At 42.4% G+C, this 18,123-nt stretch overlaps 1 protein-coding gene across 1 annotated transcript in view; it reads right to left on the bottom strand.

Annotated features, from left to right (window-relative positions):
- Positions 1-91: 91 nt before the first annotated feature.
- rnf17 (ring finger protein 17) overlaps positions 92-18,123 on the bottom strand; it is a 28,647-nt gene continuing 10,615 nt past the window's right edge. Inside the window, exons 14-37 of the mRNA XM_088914556.1 lie at positions 17,152-17,308; positions 16,307-16,497; positions 15,724-15,874; positions 15,115-15,265; positions 14,321-14,436; positions 13,787-13,907; positions 13,394-13,511; positions 12,711-12,959; positions 11,544-11,688; positions 8,736-8,848; positions 7,551-7,641; positions 6,654-6,769; positions 6,239-6,489; positions 5,851-6,011; positions 5,464-5,583; positions 4,832-4,912; positions 4,184-4,306; positions 3,699-3,755; positions 3,240-3,347; positions 2,842-2,968; positions 2,587-2,722; positions 1,890-2,079; positions 703-803; positions 92-324 (exon numbers count right to left, since the gene is read on the bottom strand). Coding sequence (XP_088770682.1) covers positions 708-803; positions 1,890-2,079; positions 2,587-2,722; positions 2,842-2,968; positions 3,240-3,347; positions 3,699-3,755; positions 4,184-4,306; positions 4,832-4,912; positions 5,464-5,583; positions 5,851-6,011; positions 6,239-6,489; positions 6,654-6,769; positions 7,551-7,641; positions 8,736-8,848; positions 11,544-11,688; positions 12,711-12,959; positions 13,394-13,511; positions 13,787-13,907; positions 14,321-14,436; positions 15,115-15,265; positions 15,724-15,874; positions 16,307-16,497; positions 17,152-17,308 — 3,169 coding nt within the window. The 3' untranslated portion in view covers positions 92-324; positions 703-707. The remainder of the gene's footprint in view (positions 325-702; positions 804-1,889; positions 2,080-2,586; positions 2,723-2,841; positions 2,969-3,239; positions 3,348-3,698; positions 3,756-4,183; positions 4,307-4,831; positions 4,913-5,463; positions 5,584-5,850; positions 6,012-6,238; positions 6,490-6,653; positions 6,770-7,550; positions 7,642-8,735; positions 8,849-11,543; positions 11,689-12,710; positions 12,960-13,393; positions 13,512-13,786; positions 13,908-14,320; positions 14,437-15,114; positions 15,266-15,723; positions 15,875-16,306; positions 16,498-17,151; positions 17,309-18,123) is intronic.

Genomic DNA, 18,123 nt, shown 5'->3' on the forward strand with positions numbered 1-18,123 from the left:
ATCAACACAAAACACCCAAGTACAAACAGGAAAAGATTTTAGCCATGTCTGCTAATGCACTGAATTAGGAAATAAACGGAGGGTAATTTTTTTTAAGAATTAGTTTACATTGTACAGAAAAGGTGCTACATTATGCACTGAAAATAAAGTTTAGAATAAGGTCTTTCAACAGTTTTGCCTTCCAAAAGTCGTTTTCTAAAACACCACCCATGCAAACAATAGAGCAAAAACAAAAAAATGCATCTCCATTTTTCTTAGAGTAGTTTGAGAGAAGATTCTCTTAATGCCTGGGTATCCAAGAATAGACTTCTGTTACTGCAGATTCTGAAAAGAATGAAGGAATGACACTATCTTCCACTGATACCTGCACCAACTAGAAATAAGATTCATTTTACTTTCCTCAATTAGAATAGATAAATTGTTGTTTTAGGTAAATCTTTATAACTTCAAAACACTACGTCAAGTTGGAGAATGCTGCAGTACAACTCTAAGCAACGGCAAAACTCATTTTGCTTGTCCTCAATTGTGTAAAAGGTGCCTGGCTATTTGCAAAATTAAAACTGAAATTGCTTAGGACAATTATTGCAGAGCAGTATAAATGAGTCCTCATCTTTCTTCAGCAATACTCTAATTATCAACCTTTAACTTAAAGGACACAAGTGACAGTTATGAAAATTACAGAAAGTGTGAAAACAGACTAACCTCTTCTATTCAGCTTCTGCAAGACCTTTGTCCACAAGTGGCAACAGAACCATTTTTTCATTTTCATCAAACAGATGTGCTTTGATTGCAGGTTTTGTTGACTGGTGAAACAAAATGTTTATTTTGACAGTTTTGCAGTGTCCATCTTACAGATAACTTCAGAGCTATATCATATGTCCCCATCATAAATACATTTCATTAACTATCCAATTAAACAATAGAGAATAAATTTGTGATCATATCACTTAAAAATATACAAATCTGAATTTTACAGATTTTTAAAAAATCATGATGCTATAATTTAAACTAATGTATAATATACTCTAGCACTCAATATAGAGTAGAAGGTAAAAAAAACTAAAATAAAGCAAACTACCTTAATGAAAGCAAAAGGACTTCTGTACCTATTCATGTTTTAATAAAAAGCATTTCAATAATATGTCTTACTGCATGCAAAAGTAAAAGTGCACGTTTTTAATAAATTCTGTTCTCAGTCTGAGTCAGAGCTCTCTTCACTCTTTAGAGTTACAGTTGCAATAAATCTGTCTGGGTCTTGTTCTCTCCAACTAAAGACCCAACATTATGCTGCATCAGGACAAACTATATACGTGTGTATAGTAAAGGCAGTATTTTATTCGATTTTATTAGATTTAGTATTTAATCTTTTTGATTAGATTTAAAGTAATGAAAAATGATGCAAAGTGGAAAACAAAAGTAAAAAAAACTCCCAGTAGAAACATACTAAATAAATTATACAATGAGTTTACCAACAAATTAAAAAAGGATGCGCTGTAGAACAGGCATTAAAATAACTAATGCATTGAAAATCATGTTTGCAGTTCAAGAATAAAGATTTGTGCTTTATATTGTAACAGCGAAGGCTGCTGACTGATCAAAGGGACCTATATTTACCTTCCTAGAAATTGTTTAATTGATTAGGAAGCCCCAGGATGGAAAATCACTTTAATCAAATTTGACCTATGTTTTTTTTCTCCGTCCTTGGGGGAAAACAAAATACGACTCACACGACTTTCGTATGGAAACTGCCTAGTTTCTTATATGTAAGGGGAACCTAACATATGTTAATAAAGTACCTAGTATTCAAATATTTTACTTTTAATTATTCAACACTGCCTGCCACAGCTCTCCAATATTTTTGCTCGATCAGAGTTATTTGAAATGCTCACCACAATGTAGGTGGTCAGCTGCTTGCCCTGAAGCAGATCGATCGCCTCATACATGGATTTCAAGCTCCACTCTGGTCTGTAGGGAAGTCTCTGAGTTTCACCATCGTTCCTGGGAGGCTTAATCCCAGCCACCTTCACCTGCAGCAATTCACACGGGAACCTCAGAACCTGCAGAGGAATCTCCCGGAGGCTGGAAGAGACAAAACACGTCACTCGACTTGCTGGAAAAAACAGTGATTTTTTTTTCTTTTTTTTTTTTAAAGGGGGTCTAGACGTTTTGAGTGCTTAAGGCAGACTTCAGGAAGTAAACATGGGCTGGAGCTTCATGGTGAAGAAAAACTGCTATTATGTCTCTTGTCAACAGGTCTGTGTCTATAATCCATCTTCAGTGACGGTACCCTAAATAAAATAAGCACTGCATATGCAGTGAGTTGAGCTGCAATATCTTTACTCTCACGGTCATGTGTTGCTGCTCATGCCAAGAGGCTTGGAACTGAAATAAGCATAGGATATCTGAAGAACCTGAACCATCTCGTGTACAAATAATTTGTATTGCCGATCAAAACTCAATAACTTAGGCAGTGAAAGAAACGAGTTTCAAAAACACGGGAGCTTGGATAATAAACTGACTTTGTTAGTGTGGAGAGGCTTCCAGAAAAAAGGAAAAAACGGGTCAGAACTGAACTCCATAGTTTACCAGTCTGTGGTCAAGACATCGTCTGAGCCATAGTCGACATGCCTCACGAGGATCTTCACGGGGTTGAAACTTTCGATCTGGAGGAGCTGTGCTCTGTAGTACATGCCGTCCCTGTACTCGGCCAAGCAAGGGCCCCCTGCAGGGCCGTGCAAGAAAAGGAAGGCAAACAGAGCTCAGGAACATAATAAGCGCTAATTGTTGTAGGCTGTACTGCGCATGCACAGAAAAGAAACGGCGCCGCCAGCTGGCAGTTACCCGAGACGAAGTCGGAGAGCGGCAGCAGGCTGTGAGCACTGTCGTTGACGCAGTTCAGAGCTTCGTCCAGGTCTCCTCCAGCGTCCGGAGGCGCACGATGAGCCTCCCCACAGGGCAGGAGGAACATCTGGTTGTGCAGAAGAGATCGTTAGTGACCTCCTGACTGAGGGCCCGGTATGGGAAGCGGCTGTCGGCAAGAAGGCAGCTTCTGCCATTCACTCTGGAGTACATGTTCTCTCGCGTAGAAGTGAGCAGCATACCTTCCATCAAATTACATTCAATAATCTTAAGGAAAGAGTAGAATAACTCATTACATAAACACTCTCGGTTAATCTATTAAGCTTCTCTGGGCCACAGCAGATGTTGTATTTAGTCTCCCATTTGGGCTGGCTCCATACCTCATCAGGGGTGCAGATGTGTTTGACTGCGGCAGGAAACGCGTCTCCCTCCTGTGGGAGCACTGAGTAGGTGTATCGCCCCGCCACAGGTCCGTCCTCTTCCAGCCCCTCCAAGAGAACGAGCATTGAGGTGCTTTAAGGAGGCACCAGCAGCTCTCGGAACAGTACCAGCAAGGAGGCAAACAAACCGCAGGCATCCAGGTGTAAAGTTAACACACAGCCCCTCACTATATTATTCACTCAGAAGGTGAATGGCCTTTAGTTGTACCGACCCTGGTGTAGGCAGGTGATCCCCAGACAGCTGCAGGGCCTCAGTGCAATCCTCACTGACAATTTTCAGTAAATAGGGGTATTGCACACCACCCCAGTTGAACAATAAAGAAGAGGCAGGGCAGCTACAGAACAATCCTAATAAGAGTGACAGCTTTATTAAAGGAGCATAAACAGCAATGGTCTTACCTCGTAGTTCAAATCCCAGTCCTCCGATTCATTAATAGTCGAATTCACCAGATTGCCCTGACAGACAAAAACACTCCCTGTCTGAACAAGACTGAAAGGATTTTAACAGGGCTGACTGCACTGTGGCCAGCTTACGGACATATATTTAAAACAAAAGGCCTCAGGTCACAACATGAAATGACTCGTATACAGTATAAAACAGAGCAGAGTACTAAGAATTGGAGGTGACGTCTGTAAACGTGATAAGGTGGGTTGTGAAAACTTCTAAAATACTTTCTTTTATGGAACACAAACTGGCATAAGAACTGGGAAAAAAAATTGTAGGAACACATGCATGTTCAACAGAACGGCTGCTGTTTCGAGAAAGAAGCCAGTGTATCGCCTTCGACGTGACTGAGCAGCTTGTTCCAGACTCCTTGACGTTCTACGTTTAACACGTCGGCTGTACGGTCCAGTGTCCTGCCCCATGAAGACGGAGCTCCTACCTCTGCCTCGGTGACTGAGGGGCACAGCAGGGTATGCTGGTGATGCCGCATGATCGCGCCCAGCGTCAACACGTCCAAGTAAATCTGCACGGTCATCCTGCCACAGGGCTCCGCTGGCCGCTCCTTCAGCAGGCAGAGAAAGGGCACAGCGCGCTCGTGACCAGCTCTTACAGGCCCAGTCATCACACCAGCTTTACTTTTACAAGCCATCACCCTTCTTCTGTTGTAAGAGACAACCACTGTGTCCAAAAAACACATCTTCTGTCCACCTATTACTGGTATTGGCTCCCGTTTTCAAAAATGGTCTCTATTGACATTTTTTTCCCAAATAAACAGAAACCCACAAAACATTTCAGAATTATAAAATATATCAATTGTTAAAACTTTTTCTGCCATAAAAAATAGATACAGACAACGGTATGCTTAAAGATACTTAAATATGTTTTACAAATTGCTTAGAGTAGCTACAACAGTGGGACAGAAGTTTAGTTCTTGTTTGCGAAACCTTTTGAAAGTGTGGGCTTGCAAGGTCAGAAATCTGGCCATTAAACAGATTCTCTATCGACTGTTTGGTTGGCTTAGAATACGGGACATACAGGCTCACAGAACCTTTGTTGCCTTTTGTTTGACAACAATCAGCATACATACCATGATCTGCACATTAACTTGTCTAAGGAGAAGTAATTCTTTTAATAACGCAACAGCATCAGGCTGCCAATAACCCCCGACCTGTTAAAAACAAAAACAGCACATCAGCATACACTGCAGATCAGGAGGGAACTATACCTATTCCGAGAGCAAACAACCAACCGAGTCCATAGATGACCTTCCTTCAGTCAACACCCAAACTCAATTAAGATGTAGCTCCATCGCTTACGGGTCTGAGCCCTACAAGACCTGCAGGTAACAATACAGGGACAATAGAACTTAAGCTAGAATAACAGTGGTTTTGTCCTGATGATAACTCACACCCGATTGCGTACTCAAGAGAGATTACATAGTCAAGAGAGGTGATCCCCTCGAGAGCAAGCGCTAGACTCCAACACTCCCACCCACTTGACTCATCCTTACTCACACAGTCCCGGCGACCAGTGCTGCCGGACACCAGGACTCTCCACAGCCAGGAATACAAGCGGCTTATTTACTTACTCCTCCAAAAAGGAGGGCCTACGGAAATTGTATTTAACGAGGCGCGCTCTTGCTTTTTTGCCCCAACCCCCACCTCCCACCTCCCTCCGAGCCGAATTAAAAACTCTTTTGTGTACTGGGGTAAAACTTACAGGTGCGACGCCATGAAGCTGACAGGGAATGCAAAGCCGTGGCAGGTCCTTGTGCAGAACTGCGGGCACGAGGTGGCAATCCGGGATGTGCTCGACCAGCCCCTGGTCCACGTACCGGACCTGGGCATCCGCACGGGGACAAGGCAAGAGTTCATCCCATCATTCAATCCCATCTCCTGTTCGTTCCCCAAAACCCTTCCCATCGGTTACATGCTGACACGCAAACCCCTCCCAGAAAGTCTAAAATGAGCCAATCATGTTTCATGGCTCATTAAAATACCACAGCTTTACTAGGAAGGGGCAGAGGTGTCGTGCGCCTTTCGGGCAGGACCCGAGAGGGGGCTGCTAAACCCAGCGGGACTGATCTCCCGAGAGCCCGCCGCTGACCTTCACATGCCCACCGATCACCTCCAGGACCTCCCCTCTGTAGCACAGCATGTCAGAGCCCACGACCACACAGCCATCGCCCTGCTTCCAGCTGTACAGCTTCTGCGGCTGGCTCCTCACGTGCTGCTGAAGGCTCTCCTTGAGTTTCTTCAACGTGCAAGCTGAATTCAGAGAGGAAAGGTGGGGGGAGAAGACAGAAAAAGTGACTCACGGGACTGATGTGCCACAGAGATAGCAGTATACCTCAACATTTCAATATTCCCACCCCCCCCCCAGTAACCTCACTGATCAGGAAATGTAGAGGTAGGCCTCGTTAATCCCAGCAGGCACCTTTATCCAGCCTGGTCTTTTCTTTGGCTCATACCCCTGTCAAAGTGTTCTCACATACCTGCTTGCTTGGTCATTGCATAGATCGCTCCATCATCCCCAACAGAGGTAATGATCATCTGGGTGAAGCCACAGTGAGGGAGATCAGGGGGCTGGTAAGGCCAGGCCTTCGCTGTCTGTAGAGAGGCCCGTGGCACATCGGGGGCTCTGGGTGGGGGTGCACACTGAGCTTCTGCAGCAACACAGTCCTCCGCTGAAGAGATTTTCTTGGGCTGTTCACTCATTGGCGATTTTTCCTTATGTGGAATGTATCTTTAAACAACCACAGTACAGGTTTTTAAATTAAAAGGAGCGAATGTATTATGTTCTACACCCGAATTTCCCCAGGGGTTTTTACATTTTACAACAAGAAAAAAAAAGTAATACAAGCCTGCTGGAAACAGGCTTTTGTCAATAAAAATGAAAAATGTTCTCACCTCCTTTCCCTTAAAGCCAGACCCTCTCCAACAAGGTAATCTGCAACACTGACGTCTTGGCCAGCTTTGTTCGAACAATACAGGGTTACTGGCAACGGCCGTTTAGTTGTATTCTCCTATGAATTAAAGAAACCTGTTACTAGATTTAGCAAAAAGTACTACCTTTTTAGCTTGCTTATCCCATCTAATAAGGTTTTGGGAGAAAAGTACAAGTCACCTAAAAGAGCCATGGAGCCATTTCAACAGCCACAGCCGCAGTGTGAGCAGCTACATTTAAAACAGTCAATGCTCAAGCATCCCTTACCCCTGTGCTTGACTTTTCTGCTATACCATGCATTGAGGATAAAATCAGTTCCCAGAATAGATCACTGTATGTCTGCTGTGATTTCCAGCTCCTTCGCCAGTTTTCATGCATAGGCTGTCTTTCCTGTTCTCAACAAATGTGACTACCTGTCAAAGTTTGCCAGCCTTTTCTTCACCCCACACATGAACGTCAACCCCCTGTATCATAAGTGCCAGTTACAGTTACCTGTAGTTTCTTCATACTCCTATGAAAGCAGAGGATCACAGTGAATTGCATAAAGGGAAAATATGTATAACAGTTCACGTGACAACAGAGTCTCTTTTGGTATATGTCACTTTAAAGAATAATTTAAAACATCCTTAAAGTCCTTAAGATCTTTTACCAAATGTCTACAAATCCATATATGTATACACATCTACTTATACAACTTCACTATATTTTTTCATTCATATCCTAGTGCATCCATATCACATGAAGAGGACTCTACTATCTAAAAAAAACAGCTTTCTAAAAAGTCCACTTTTTTCTTAAACCACAGCTCTTGTTACAAAGGGTGTTGAAAATTAACAAACTCTAACCCTCAAAATCCATACCTTTATGGTCATGAATGCCATCGCTCCAGTTAAGTAGTAGGAAATGAAGTCGCATGCTGTGGCAGACCAGGTGCAGCTATCTCCGGCGGGACTGTAAAAAAGACAGGTTTCTGAGGCACAGAACCAGGCGATCTCTAAATAAAGAGAGAGCTAGACACTTTCTAGCCAAACACAAAGAAGAGTGAAGAACACAGACGTGTGAGAGAAATGCCTGGTGCCAAAAGCCTAGCAGATCCATCAAGAGTGGTGGCTCTGTGGCTCAGGATCTGCGCCTGTGGCTGGAAGGTTGCCAGTTCAAATCCCACGGCCGGCAGAGGAATCCTACTCTGTTGGGCCCCTGAGCAAGGCCCTTAACCCCAACTGCTCCAGGGGTGCCGTATAAATGGCTGACCCTGTGCTCTGACCCCCAGCTTCTCTCCCTGTCTGTGTGTCTCATATAGAGCAAGCTAGGGTATGTGAAAAGACAAATTCCTAATGCAAGAAATTGTATATGGCCAATAAAGTGATCTTAAAAGGAAGGCAATAGCTAGACCAGGAGGTGTGCTGCTGGGACGTGACACCGAACCGGAACAAGAGAGCCTTCACTCACTGAGCCAGCAGATGACCACAATAATAATACCCGAAGTCAAGGCAAATCATACTCGAGGCTTAACAGACACAATGGAAAATGACAACCATTCCTATGAAGGGTCACTGAGGTCTTTAATATTCTCCATTTATAGACTACTTGTCTGGCTGCGGATGGCTGGATCCCCAAATGCTAAGGAATGGTTTTGAAACCCTTTCCAGACTAATGAGCATCAGCTACTCTTTTTACACGGTGCTCCGAGGGGAGAAACCGTTTTGGTTATTTAAACCTGTGCTGCTCGTGTTTGTGCTAGTATTGGTTTTATTTATTTTCTTTAGCCTTCCGGTACCTGCAGGATTTTAAATTGCTTGGGATAAGGATAAGGAAAAGGACAGGTTATTTTGGAAGACCGCCAGACCTGATCTTCCCCGAAACACATGCACTTCCAGGGGAGTCAAAGACCAGGTGTGCTGCCTACTTCCTTACCATGAAGAAACTACGTCTTACTGAATTCTACAAGAGTATTTGACATTCAAATAAATAATATGAATAAATGAAATGTGTAAGGTAATTTATTGCTGCACTACCCAGTTTAAATAAAGTTGAAAAATAAATACCTTATGCCTTCCAGGGAACACTCTAACGCCAAACATCCAATCAGTTCTTGTTTGAGAGGTCTCAGGTTAGTGAAGGGCACAGACACCTTGTTCCCATAATCACAGCGTCTCACCTGCACAGGACAGAGGAAAACGAGGTCCTTTTCAGAATCAACAGTGGAATGGGAAGCAGAGCCCACTAATGGAAGATAGGCAAAGAGAGTTTAAAACTGAGAACAGGAGAACACTTTACACAAGCTCGCCAGTCACGTGTTTGAATTTGATACCACCAGTTCATTCAAGAAACAAATGAAATACTATAGATCCTCAGATCGCTAAAAATTAAATGTGCTAAATGAGCCAGATAGCCTCCCCTTGTTTAGAAAATGTACGATAGGACGCATCTTTTAATAGGCTGAAATTCTGCATCTTCATTTAATAATTCAGTGTGTATATTCCACTGTCAAGACATTGATACAATCTATAGAGGGTTTTCGTCATTATCAGTGACTGGATGTGACATCTGTGAAATCACAATGCCAAAGTCCAGTGAACCAAGAAGACAATCCAATTATACAAATACGTTATCAATGGGTAACTGTTGAGAGGTCTAACACCCTAGAACGTATTTAATGGGAAAAACACTCAGAAAACACTTTAAAAAAGCATCCACCCCAGGCAGTGAGTCACCTCTGATAGAGATCTACATGAACTACCACATAATCTCCTTGTTTTTATTATTTAAAAAATCAATGCTGTAAACGATCTCTACTTGCATTTCAGAAAAAGAAAATTCTGAAAAATACACCCCCCAATGAACTGGTAACATAGTCTTCAAAACTGAAGAAAACCATCAAAGCAGACTTTGTTGAACCCATCTTATTCTGCTGAAAACCGGGTCTTAACAAGGTAAAACAAATCTTTATGATATTCATCCATCTATCCATTTTTAAGAGCTTTTATCCAATACAGGGTTGCGGTTGAGCCGGAGCCTATCCCAGTGAGGACATTTATTTAGCATGTTTAGCATGGTATTAAAATATGAAATATTCCTAGTTAATTGCTAGGTCCATAAACCTCTACTAGATGAGACAAGAAAACAGAGACACAGATCACCGTGTGATACATGTGAATCAAAAGTAGTCCCAGACAAATAGTCTAGCAGTACATTGTGGTTTTATTTCTCACTTAAAATGATAATTATCATCGTTATTTATATTAAACAACATAATAATTCTGCCATTTTCAGGTCCCCTTTTCCCACAGGAAGAATGTATTGGAAGCTGTTTGAATGTCTCTGTACAAAACACGTTCCCTCGTTCTACATGCGTTTCTGAGAAGAGCAGTATACGGCTTGATAGATACACGCAAATCTGGTGGTACTTGGCAGAAAGACATACAAAGAGACAAGTAGTGTTGGGACAGTTATCAACAGATAAGCTTACAGTCCCTTTACAAATCCTTTACGTCTTCTAGAGATATCACTAGATAGACTACGCTAGACTTCGCCCTATGTTATCACTAACTGTGGCTGAAAAGCTGATCAACACATTTGTGTTCTCTCGACTTGACTACTGTAATGATCTACTCGCTGGGGTATCTAAATCTACTTTGAACAAACAGGCTCTACATGGCTTGGCACCTCAGTACCTGTCTGAACTATTATCGCCCTACTCCCCACCTCGCAACCTTCACTCTTCTAATTCTGCTCTCCTTACTGTCCCCCAGGCTCGTCTACATTGTATGGGTGACAGGGCCTTCTCCTGTTATGCCCCCAAGCTCTGGAACTCTCTGCCAAAGGATATCAGAGAGTCACCTTCTCTAAACTCCTTCAAATCCAGACTCAAAACCCTCTTCTTTAGAAGAGCCTTTACTGAACTGGTTCAAGTTTTTACCCCTCTGCTTCTACTATACTTAGTACCACCATCCACAGCCTCCTCTGTGTATTGTAATTGTGTTTTATCTTGTGTATTCTTTTTATTTATTGTTGTTGTCATTCTGTAAAGCGCTTTGAGAAGCCACCTTTAAAGGCGCTATATAAAATAAAGTTGATTATTATTATTATTATTATTATAATAATAATATCATCACGGTGACATGCGATAAATTCAAAGTGTCAGTGCAAATTACTGTTCGCTAGGAATAATACCCAAGAATCAAATGCACTGAAAATGTTCACTGGGGGTTTAGTCCTACAGTAGGGAGGTCTGGCTCGACCCGCTTGTCTGAGAGCTGTGGGACCAGGAGGCTGGGACCCCCTACAGAGTGAGGGGTGACCAAGGGGCAGCTGGACAGGGCAGATGGGCTGGAGGAGGGACGCAGGAGAAAAATGCGAGGGAGAGAAGGGATTTACATGTGGTATGCGTAGTTGTTAAATTTAACGTCAGAAATGATCAGGCTTTAGGGCAGCAAAGATCAGCTGAACTTGGCTGCTGTTCTCTCTCCCAAACCTTCACTGTGAAGTCCATAAAAGGCTTTCAATTTAAAAGCTGCATCAACAGATCTATAAAACAGATGCTGATGGACTGTTTTATATTGGGTAAGAAAAACAAAAGTTTATTTACAATTCCAAACATTTCAACATCCGAGTCAGTGCCAGCAATACGTCATCTTTCAAGCACAGCCACTTTAACTGATCTTTAACATAACGCGTCTTCGAAGAAAGAAAAAGTCGGCGTTCTGAAAACCTGCTTCCCCTTAGTTCTTTTCTACAGATCATGCAGACCCTGAAATTCAGTTCAGCTTGTGCAAGGTTCTTTACAAGGTAAATCCTACTTGAAATCCCTGCAATGCCTTCACTGGTACAGAGTGAAATACAGGTTATATTACCTGTGCCACATTTCCAGGTTCAATACTGCAGATCTGTCCTCTTTCCCAGACCCCACTGATCAGCATGGCACAGTGCATGTTCTCCTTCCATTTCACCAGCACGCTGTCGGAATGGGAATACTCCTCCTTCAGTTTCGCATGGATCCTGAAATATTCAGAAACCCGTGACCGAAACACTGAAAACTGTGCTGAGCCCGAACATAAACAGAACATCTTAAATCCCAGTCACACGACACGGTGAGCACGCCATATCCATCGACAAAATCAGTTAGAGGCCAGAGGAAGGCTCTGTCTGTGGACACATAGTAGACTTCAGCTTACAATTTAAAAATTTCTAGATGACAGCAGGGGAATTTCAGTGACTTGATATTCCTCTATTAACTATTTACAAGGAAGTGTTACAGTTCTTAATAATTTAGACTCAGACTTTATTAGATGGAGACCTAAGTCTAAAAATCATCCCAAAACAAGGCAAATAAAGTCCACATGTCCATGAGAACCATCTAAACCCCCAGTACTGTCAGGGAATTGCTCCACGACACACCGAATTAATGTTCATTTTGAATTTCTCTATTTGTTCAGTGAATGAATCTTTCCTGCTCCCAGGCGGACGATGTGGTGATATCCAGGAACGTTCACTGAACCCCTTTGCCAAGCTATGCCAAACTGTTCCTGCCACAGGTACAAACACTTGTTCTTTTAGGAAGATTGTGACTTCTGATCAACACAATCAATATAATTAATATCCTACTGGACCTGTCTAGACACTTATCCATTTATGGAAGACGGTGTTTCCAGCTCACACCACCCATGCAATTCAAGGGCAAAACCACAATGCAGGACCAAGGAAAGGACAGGCGATTCATCTCATCATCCATTAAACAAGAGTAACAAAAACAAGACCGGAGTAAAAAACAAAAAAAAGACAACAGAGTCTGTAAACGCTTTTCTATAGTAATCCTCTCTACTAGCTAAACATGTGGTGCATATTGCGTTGTGGAAGAACTTGCATATACTGTACTGGGGCACCCACAGGCTTTTACTGAAAGAGTGGTGCATGGGCAGTGACTACGAGAATCCCGGTTTGTCCAAACGAGATCGGCAGTCTGGGTCCAGAGAGCAGCATCCCAGTTTGTGTGCAGGATCTTTAAACTGGAGATGACCTACCTGGCAAGCTGACAGTCAGTCTGAAACAGCTGAACGTAAAAGCTTCCTGGTGATGCCACATGGCAGACTCGTGCTTGGAGGTCGTTTAAGTGGTCAGGGAGCTCCAGATCCAGGTTCAACAAACTGCTCTTTGGTCCGTCTTGCTCCTCCGCCAGCAGGTCTGGCTCTGTGACTTCTCCAATCCCTTCAACGGGAAGATCCCAGACCTCACTTCCATGAGCCAGTGGTTTACCGCTCTCAAATATCCTGCTTAAAAAGATTTACAGTCCGCGTTTTAATTTTTTACTCTGTGGCAAAAGTTGCAATAAAAAATATCCTTTGCCATTTACTAGTCATCGAAGCAGGAAAGGAGAGCCGCAGGGGTCAGTTCAATCCTGAACAAGAAGTTATTAAGGGTCTTGACTTTCTGCAAAATAACCACTCGCCTGACCTCCACACGTAGGCCAGCCTTCCTTTTACATCCAGAAAAGGATGGTCATTGCATTTTTTTTTTATTTTTCCAACTCTGAAGATCTTGTTTGTTTCAGTCAAACAACTAATAGCATACTTATAACACCAAATTCCGGGTTATGGGAAAAAGATTAGTCTTTATTCCTGACCTGCTCAAATAAATATAAACCTCAAAGTCTTCAAGAATCTCTGAAAACGAATACAGAAGACAAAAAAAATATTTGAGAACTTACCTGCTCCTGAAGTATGCCAGGTTTTCCATTACTAGATATTTACCGATATCCACATTATCGTCGGCATCAACTGCTACAAACAACTTAACTAGAAGAATACGGTTTTTGGTAACAACGCCTGAAAAACATTTTTTAAAAATCATTAACTCTATAATCAGAAGCAACGCCTAAGCTCACAACTCCCTCTGTGATCTGTCATTGTAAAATACCTCAAAGTCAATCAGTGGGCACACATACTGTACGCGAGAGTTTTTATGTAATATCTGCTAAAGCATAAAGTTGTACAGGTGTTAAGACACTGACCTATAAAAAGCAGATTTTCAGGGGAAAAAAAAGAAAGGTACTTTAAACAACTGAAATTTGAATACTCAAAATATTAAGCACATAATTTACCAGTTGCTATTGCAGACACTAATTGATCAGCTGCAAGCTGGTAAAACGTCTGTGTGGATTCTTCGTCCCACTTGTCAATGCTATTGATTGGCTTCACATTTCCAAGACTGCACTGGATAGCCTTCAAAACGAAAAGTTCATTGAAAATCAAATTAATGGCGGGTGACTCTTCCGCATGACAATTACAGTAGGTCCAACCCTGACAGCTACGAACCAGGTGACAAGTGTACTTCTGTTCGTACGTCTTTTCGAAAGAAACCACAGATTAAAAAGATCTGCCTTCAGAACTACCAGGGCTTTGAACTCGCATGACTTGTACAGAGCAGCACCTTATGTGGTCATTTAGGCCCAGTCGGAACATGTTCCTTTCTAAATTGATCAATGTCATCAGTGTACATTTGATGGAAACAGACTAACACCAAAAATACCTAGGACTTAAATACAAAACATATTTAATATAATACCAACATATATCTGTAAATATACAAGACTCAAATATATAAAGTATATATATACAGTATAAACAAGACTCACCATTGCTGGAAAAGTAACAAATTCATCCTTGATCTGTCGCACACTGCTCAGTGGCAGTTTCATATAGTTTCCAAAGTCAACAAACTTCACCTCCACAGTCCTATTGCCAGGGAGACCTACAATAACACACATCGCTGGAGATACTGTAATTCAGGCTTTAATTGATCTTTATTTCATTTTTTTGTATTATTAATTAATCACAATTTGTTGAGATTCATTTTCCAGAACACAAAAAACACTAGAGATGTGTGTATTTGTGTTATGCTGAAAATCACAGAAAATAATTCAACTGCAAAAAAACACAATCTTGGACAAACCACTTTTCCCAACAATGACCTTGATTGTTTAAACCATTTGTTCAACAAAGATATGGCAATGTAAAACGTTGTGTGTGTTGTTTGTTAAATAAGACTCTTTATTTATTATTATGACTTAGATGAAGATCAGATCACATTTTCAATGCTCAACCATCTTCTACTGTAGCTTAGAAGTGATCCCATCACATGAGCAGATCTCAAAACTTCACGTCTCTCTCTTTTTTTTACCAACTTGAATGTATCGCTTTAGAATTACACGAAACACTTGTGTCTTTAACATCACAAGTGTTAAAATGTAAAAAAAAGATCTTGGTATTGTGTTTTTTTTTAACAATTAATTAAAAAAAACTCAGAAGAAACATGGACCTTTTCTTAGGTGATATTTATCTAGACTGAAAAGTATTTGTTTATGTTTTCTTCTATGATAAGTTCAGGAATTTGAAAACCATGCTGAGAAGCTCTTACAATTACACTCACCAACTATCTCTGCCCGGTACCAAGCGTTATCCTTAAACAGAGCTACACAGGCCTGGTTCAGACAGGGACAGTGTATCTCTAACCCCGACCCTCCTCGGGAGTAGAATTCTTGAAGCTTTGACATTAAAATAAGGGACTCACTGTTGTCTACCTGTGATCAGATAAATGTCGTCAATACAGGCATCCTCATTTGCATTCTGTTTGGTTTTGACTGCAGACCATGAACTCCAACCACGAACAAAACGTTTTTTTGAAAACAAAAATAAAAGTACATAAACCACATAATGAACCATATTTGAGAACACACCATGCAAACAGTAAAAACCCAGATGGGTCATATGGCCCCCCCCGACCGGCCCCCATTCCCGCCTCCGGTCCGCACGACCGCCCCCCAACCGGCCCCCATCCCCTCCTCCCAGTCCGTACGATGTTTTTCATTGATGACCCCCGGATTTTAATGCAATCTTTCCTCGCCCTTCTTGACTTTAAGGATGCTTTTGTACCAATAAAGTAGATAAGCACCTTCCAAGTGTACATTCCAAGCTTTTATCTTACAGTATGTTATTCTAAACTGCAAGAAATGAAAACTGAGCTCCCCTTTGAACTTACAAGCTGGATGTAGAAGTCCGAGGGAGTTACGATGTGGCACACTACCGCGCTGAACTCCTCATTTAGCTTAGGGTACACCGGCAAGCAGTACCGCACAGACTTTTTTTCACAAATCAAGGTTTTTTCATTCCAAGGACCTGGAGAGTAAAATCTTTTAAAAAAACAACAAAACGAAAGAATGAGACATTGCAAAAAGGCTTTCAGGAAACTCTCAATCAGCAACCGCAGACCACAAATTCACCTTTCTTGTGCCTTAAAGCATGGTGCGAAAGACAACAGACCCGGCATCCTGGTGTTAAAAGCCAGGATCAGAAACTAAATGGAGAGGACAAACCTGACCAGGACTGATCGGACAAGCCGGGAGATGTGTATGTTTCAACCAGCAAGATAACGAGGAACACCGAAAATGACAAAAAGACCGTCGATCTCTACAAAAAGTTTACAAGTGCAAGCCTTGCAATGAGCTCTCACTTAGAAAAAAACATAGACAGTCTACTGTCGAAAGGAGTAAAAAAAACACAGGAAGGACTTCCAGGTGGTCAACACAAGACTGTCAAGCAGGGTTTTGTCTGGGTGCTCTCACCTTGCCAGCTCCATGAAGACAAGGTATTCTCTTAGGGAGATGGGCATGTCACTGACCAGTCTGTCCATTCGCGACTTCTGCAGGTCCACCAGCAGCGTGTCTCCGTCCTCTCCGAACACCTTCATCTCCACGGCCTTGCTCCCCACGACGCGCACGAACTCCCCCCGCGCTTCCCGCCGCCAGCCCTCCTGCTGGCATCGGGAACAAACGCGGACAGGATCCAGCCGTTAAACCCCGGAAGGTCTCTTCACCTGAACATCCCCAGCGTGCCAAGAGGAAGGTCCGAAAAGTTTTTCCGCTGCGCCTTCACGTCTGAGGAACACGAGAGGGTATCCGGTCCGCGCAAAGGGCCAGCCTGCGCATCAGTGCCGTGCTTGCAAGAGCTCAGCGGTGCTGCACATCACAACCTAGCCACATCTGCCACCTTTACTATGAAACAGCCCTCAGCAAACACAGGCTTGCAGCCTCTTCTTCACCCAAACCTCATGCCAACTAAGTCAGGGGCAGGTTGGTGGAGAAGAGGCCCCACTCCTCTTCCTCATGGAAGGGGCAGTTTAGCATAACCCAAGCAACCCGTCTTGGACGTCTCTGGGAGGTGGGAGAACCCAGAGCTTGAGAAGCTCGAGAAGAGATTTTACTAAGTTTTTTTTTTTTAAGTCCGTCCCAAATTACATTTTCACAAAAGCCTTCCTCACAACGTTTGACACCGTGTAATCTGACATACTAACAAATGCCTTTCGTTGTTAAGAAAACAAAATGAAACAAAGAGGATGGGGGGGGATCACTGAGAAATATTTCATATTTTCAATCATAACACCCAAGGCCGTGAAAGGCGGTGGTCTTACCCAGTCACGTGGCACAATGCTCATCAGTGAACACTTCACTGCCAGCGAAGTCCACCTCCTCATTTCTGACTGAACAGCAGGATCGGGCTTTCTAATGCACTCATTTAAGTTGGCAACCTGAATGGAGCAATCATCTCCCACAGGGTAGTCTTCTGACCTAGAAATTTTTAATAAGTACTGTAGGTTAACAGGCTATCCCAAGGGTGTCCAATCCAGGTCCAACATTTTAATTGGACGTATTTAATGGCTTCTCACAGTTCTTCAGGTACTGCTTCTTTAATTGGACCCAGAAACCCTGTGCCAAGATTTGGCACCCCAGTCATGTTGAGCTTGTGTATGAACTGAAAGCCGACAACCATACAAGTAATTCCAAATTTATTTTTTCTTTCTTTATAACTGCCTTGATACCGATAAAAGAAATGCTTGATACTGGAGTAAAACATCTTAACCTATCCAGTTCACTTCAGCTTATTGTCATATGCACAAGTGCAATGAATTTCAGGTGGGTGGCTGCGTCAGAACACGTAGGCTGCAAAGGAACAAGTAATAGGCTTATTCCTTCCTGAAAGGAGAAGAAAGAAAACACAATGTTTTTTTGGCTCCATGGCCGAAATGTTGTGTTTTCTTTCTTCTCTTTTCAGTGCAATGAAATGCTTATTTGCATGTGTGCTCCAATACAAAGACATTAAAGGAATCACCAAAAACATAAACACAGAACAGCAGCAGCAACAACAACAAGTTAAATAACACACAACTTAAAAAAAAACATCAGTGTGAGCCAGTGGTGGGGGTAGAGTTCAGTAATCACACAGCTTGTGGGAAGAAACTGTCTCTGAAGCTGGAAGTTCTGGAATGTCTTCAAGCATAATGAGACGGACAAACACAGATTATTGTGACATATTGCTAGCTACGTATAAAAAAAATGCTACATTTTGGGGACACAAATAATTTCCTACAACAGGTCCAGTAACC

This window comes from Atractosteus spatula, chromosome 4 (assembly GCF_055471065.1).
Source record: "Atractosteus spatula isolate fAtrSpa1 chromosome 4, fAtrSpa1.hap1, whole genome shotgun sequence".
Taxonomy (NCBI): Eukaryota; Metazoa; Chordata; class Actinopteri; order Semionotiformes; family Lepisosteidae; genus Atractosteus; species Atractosteus spatula.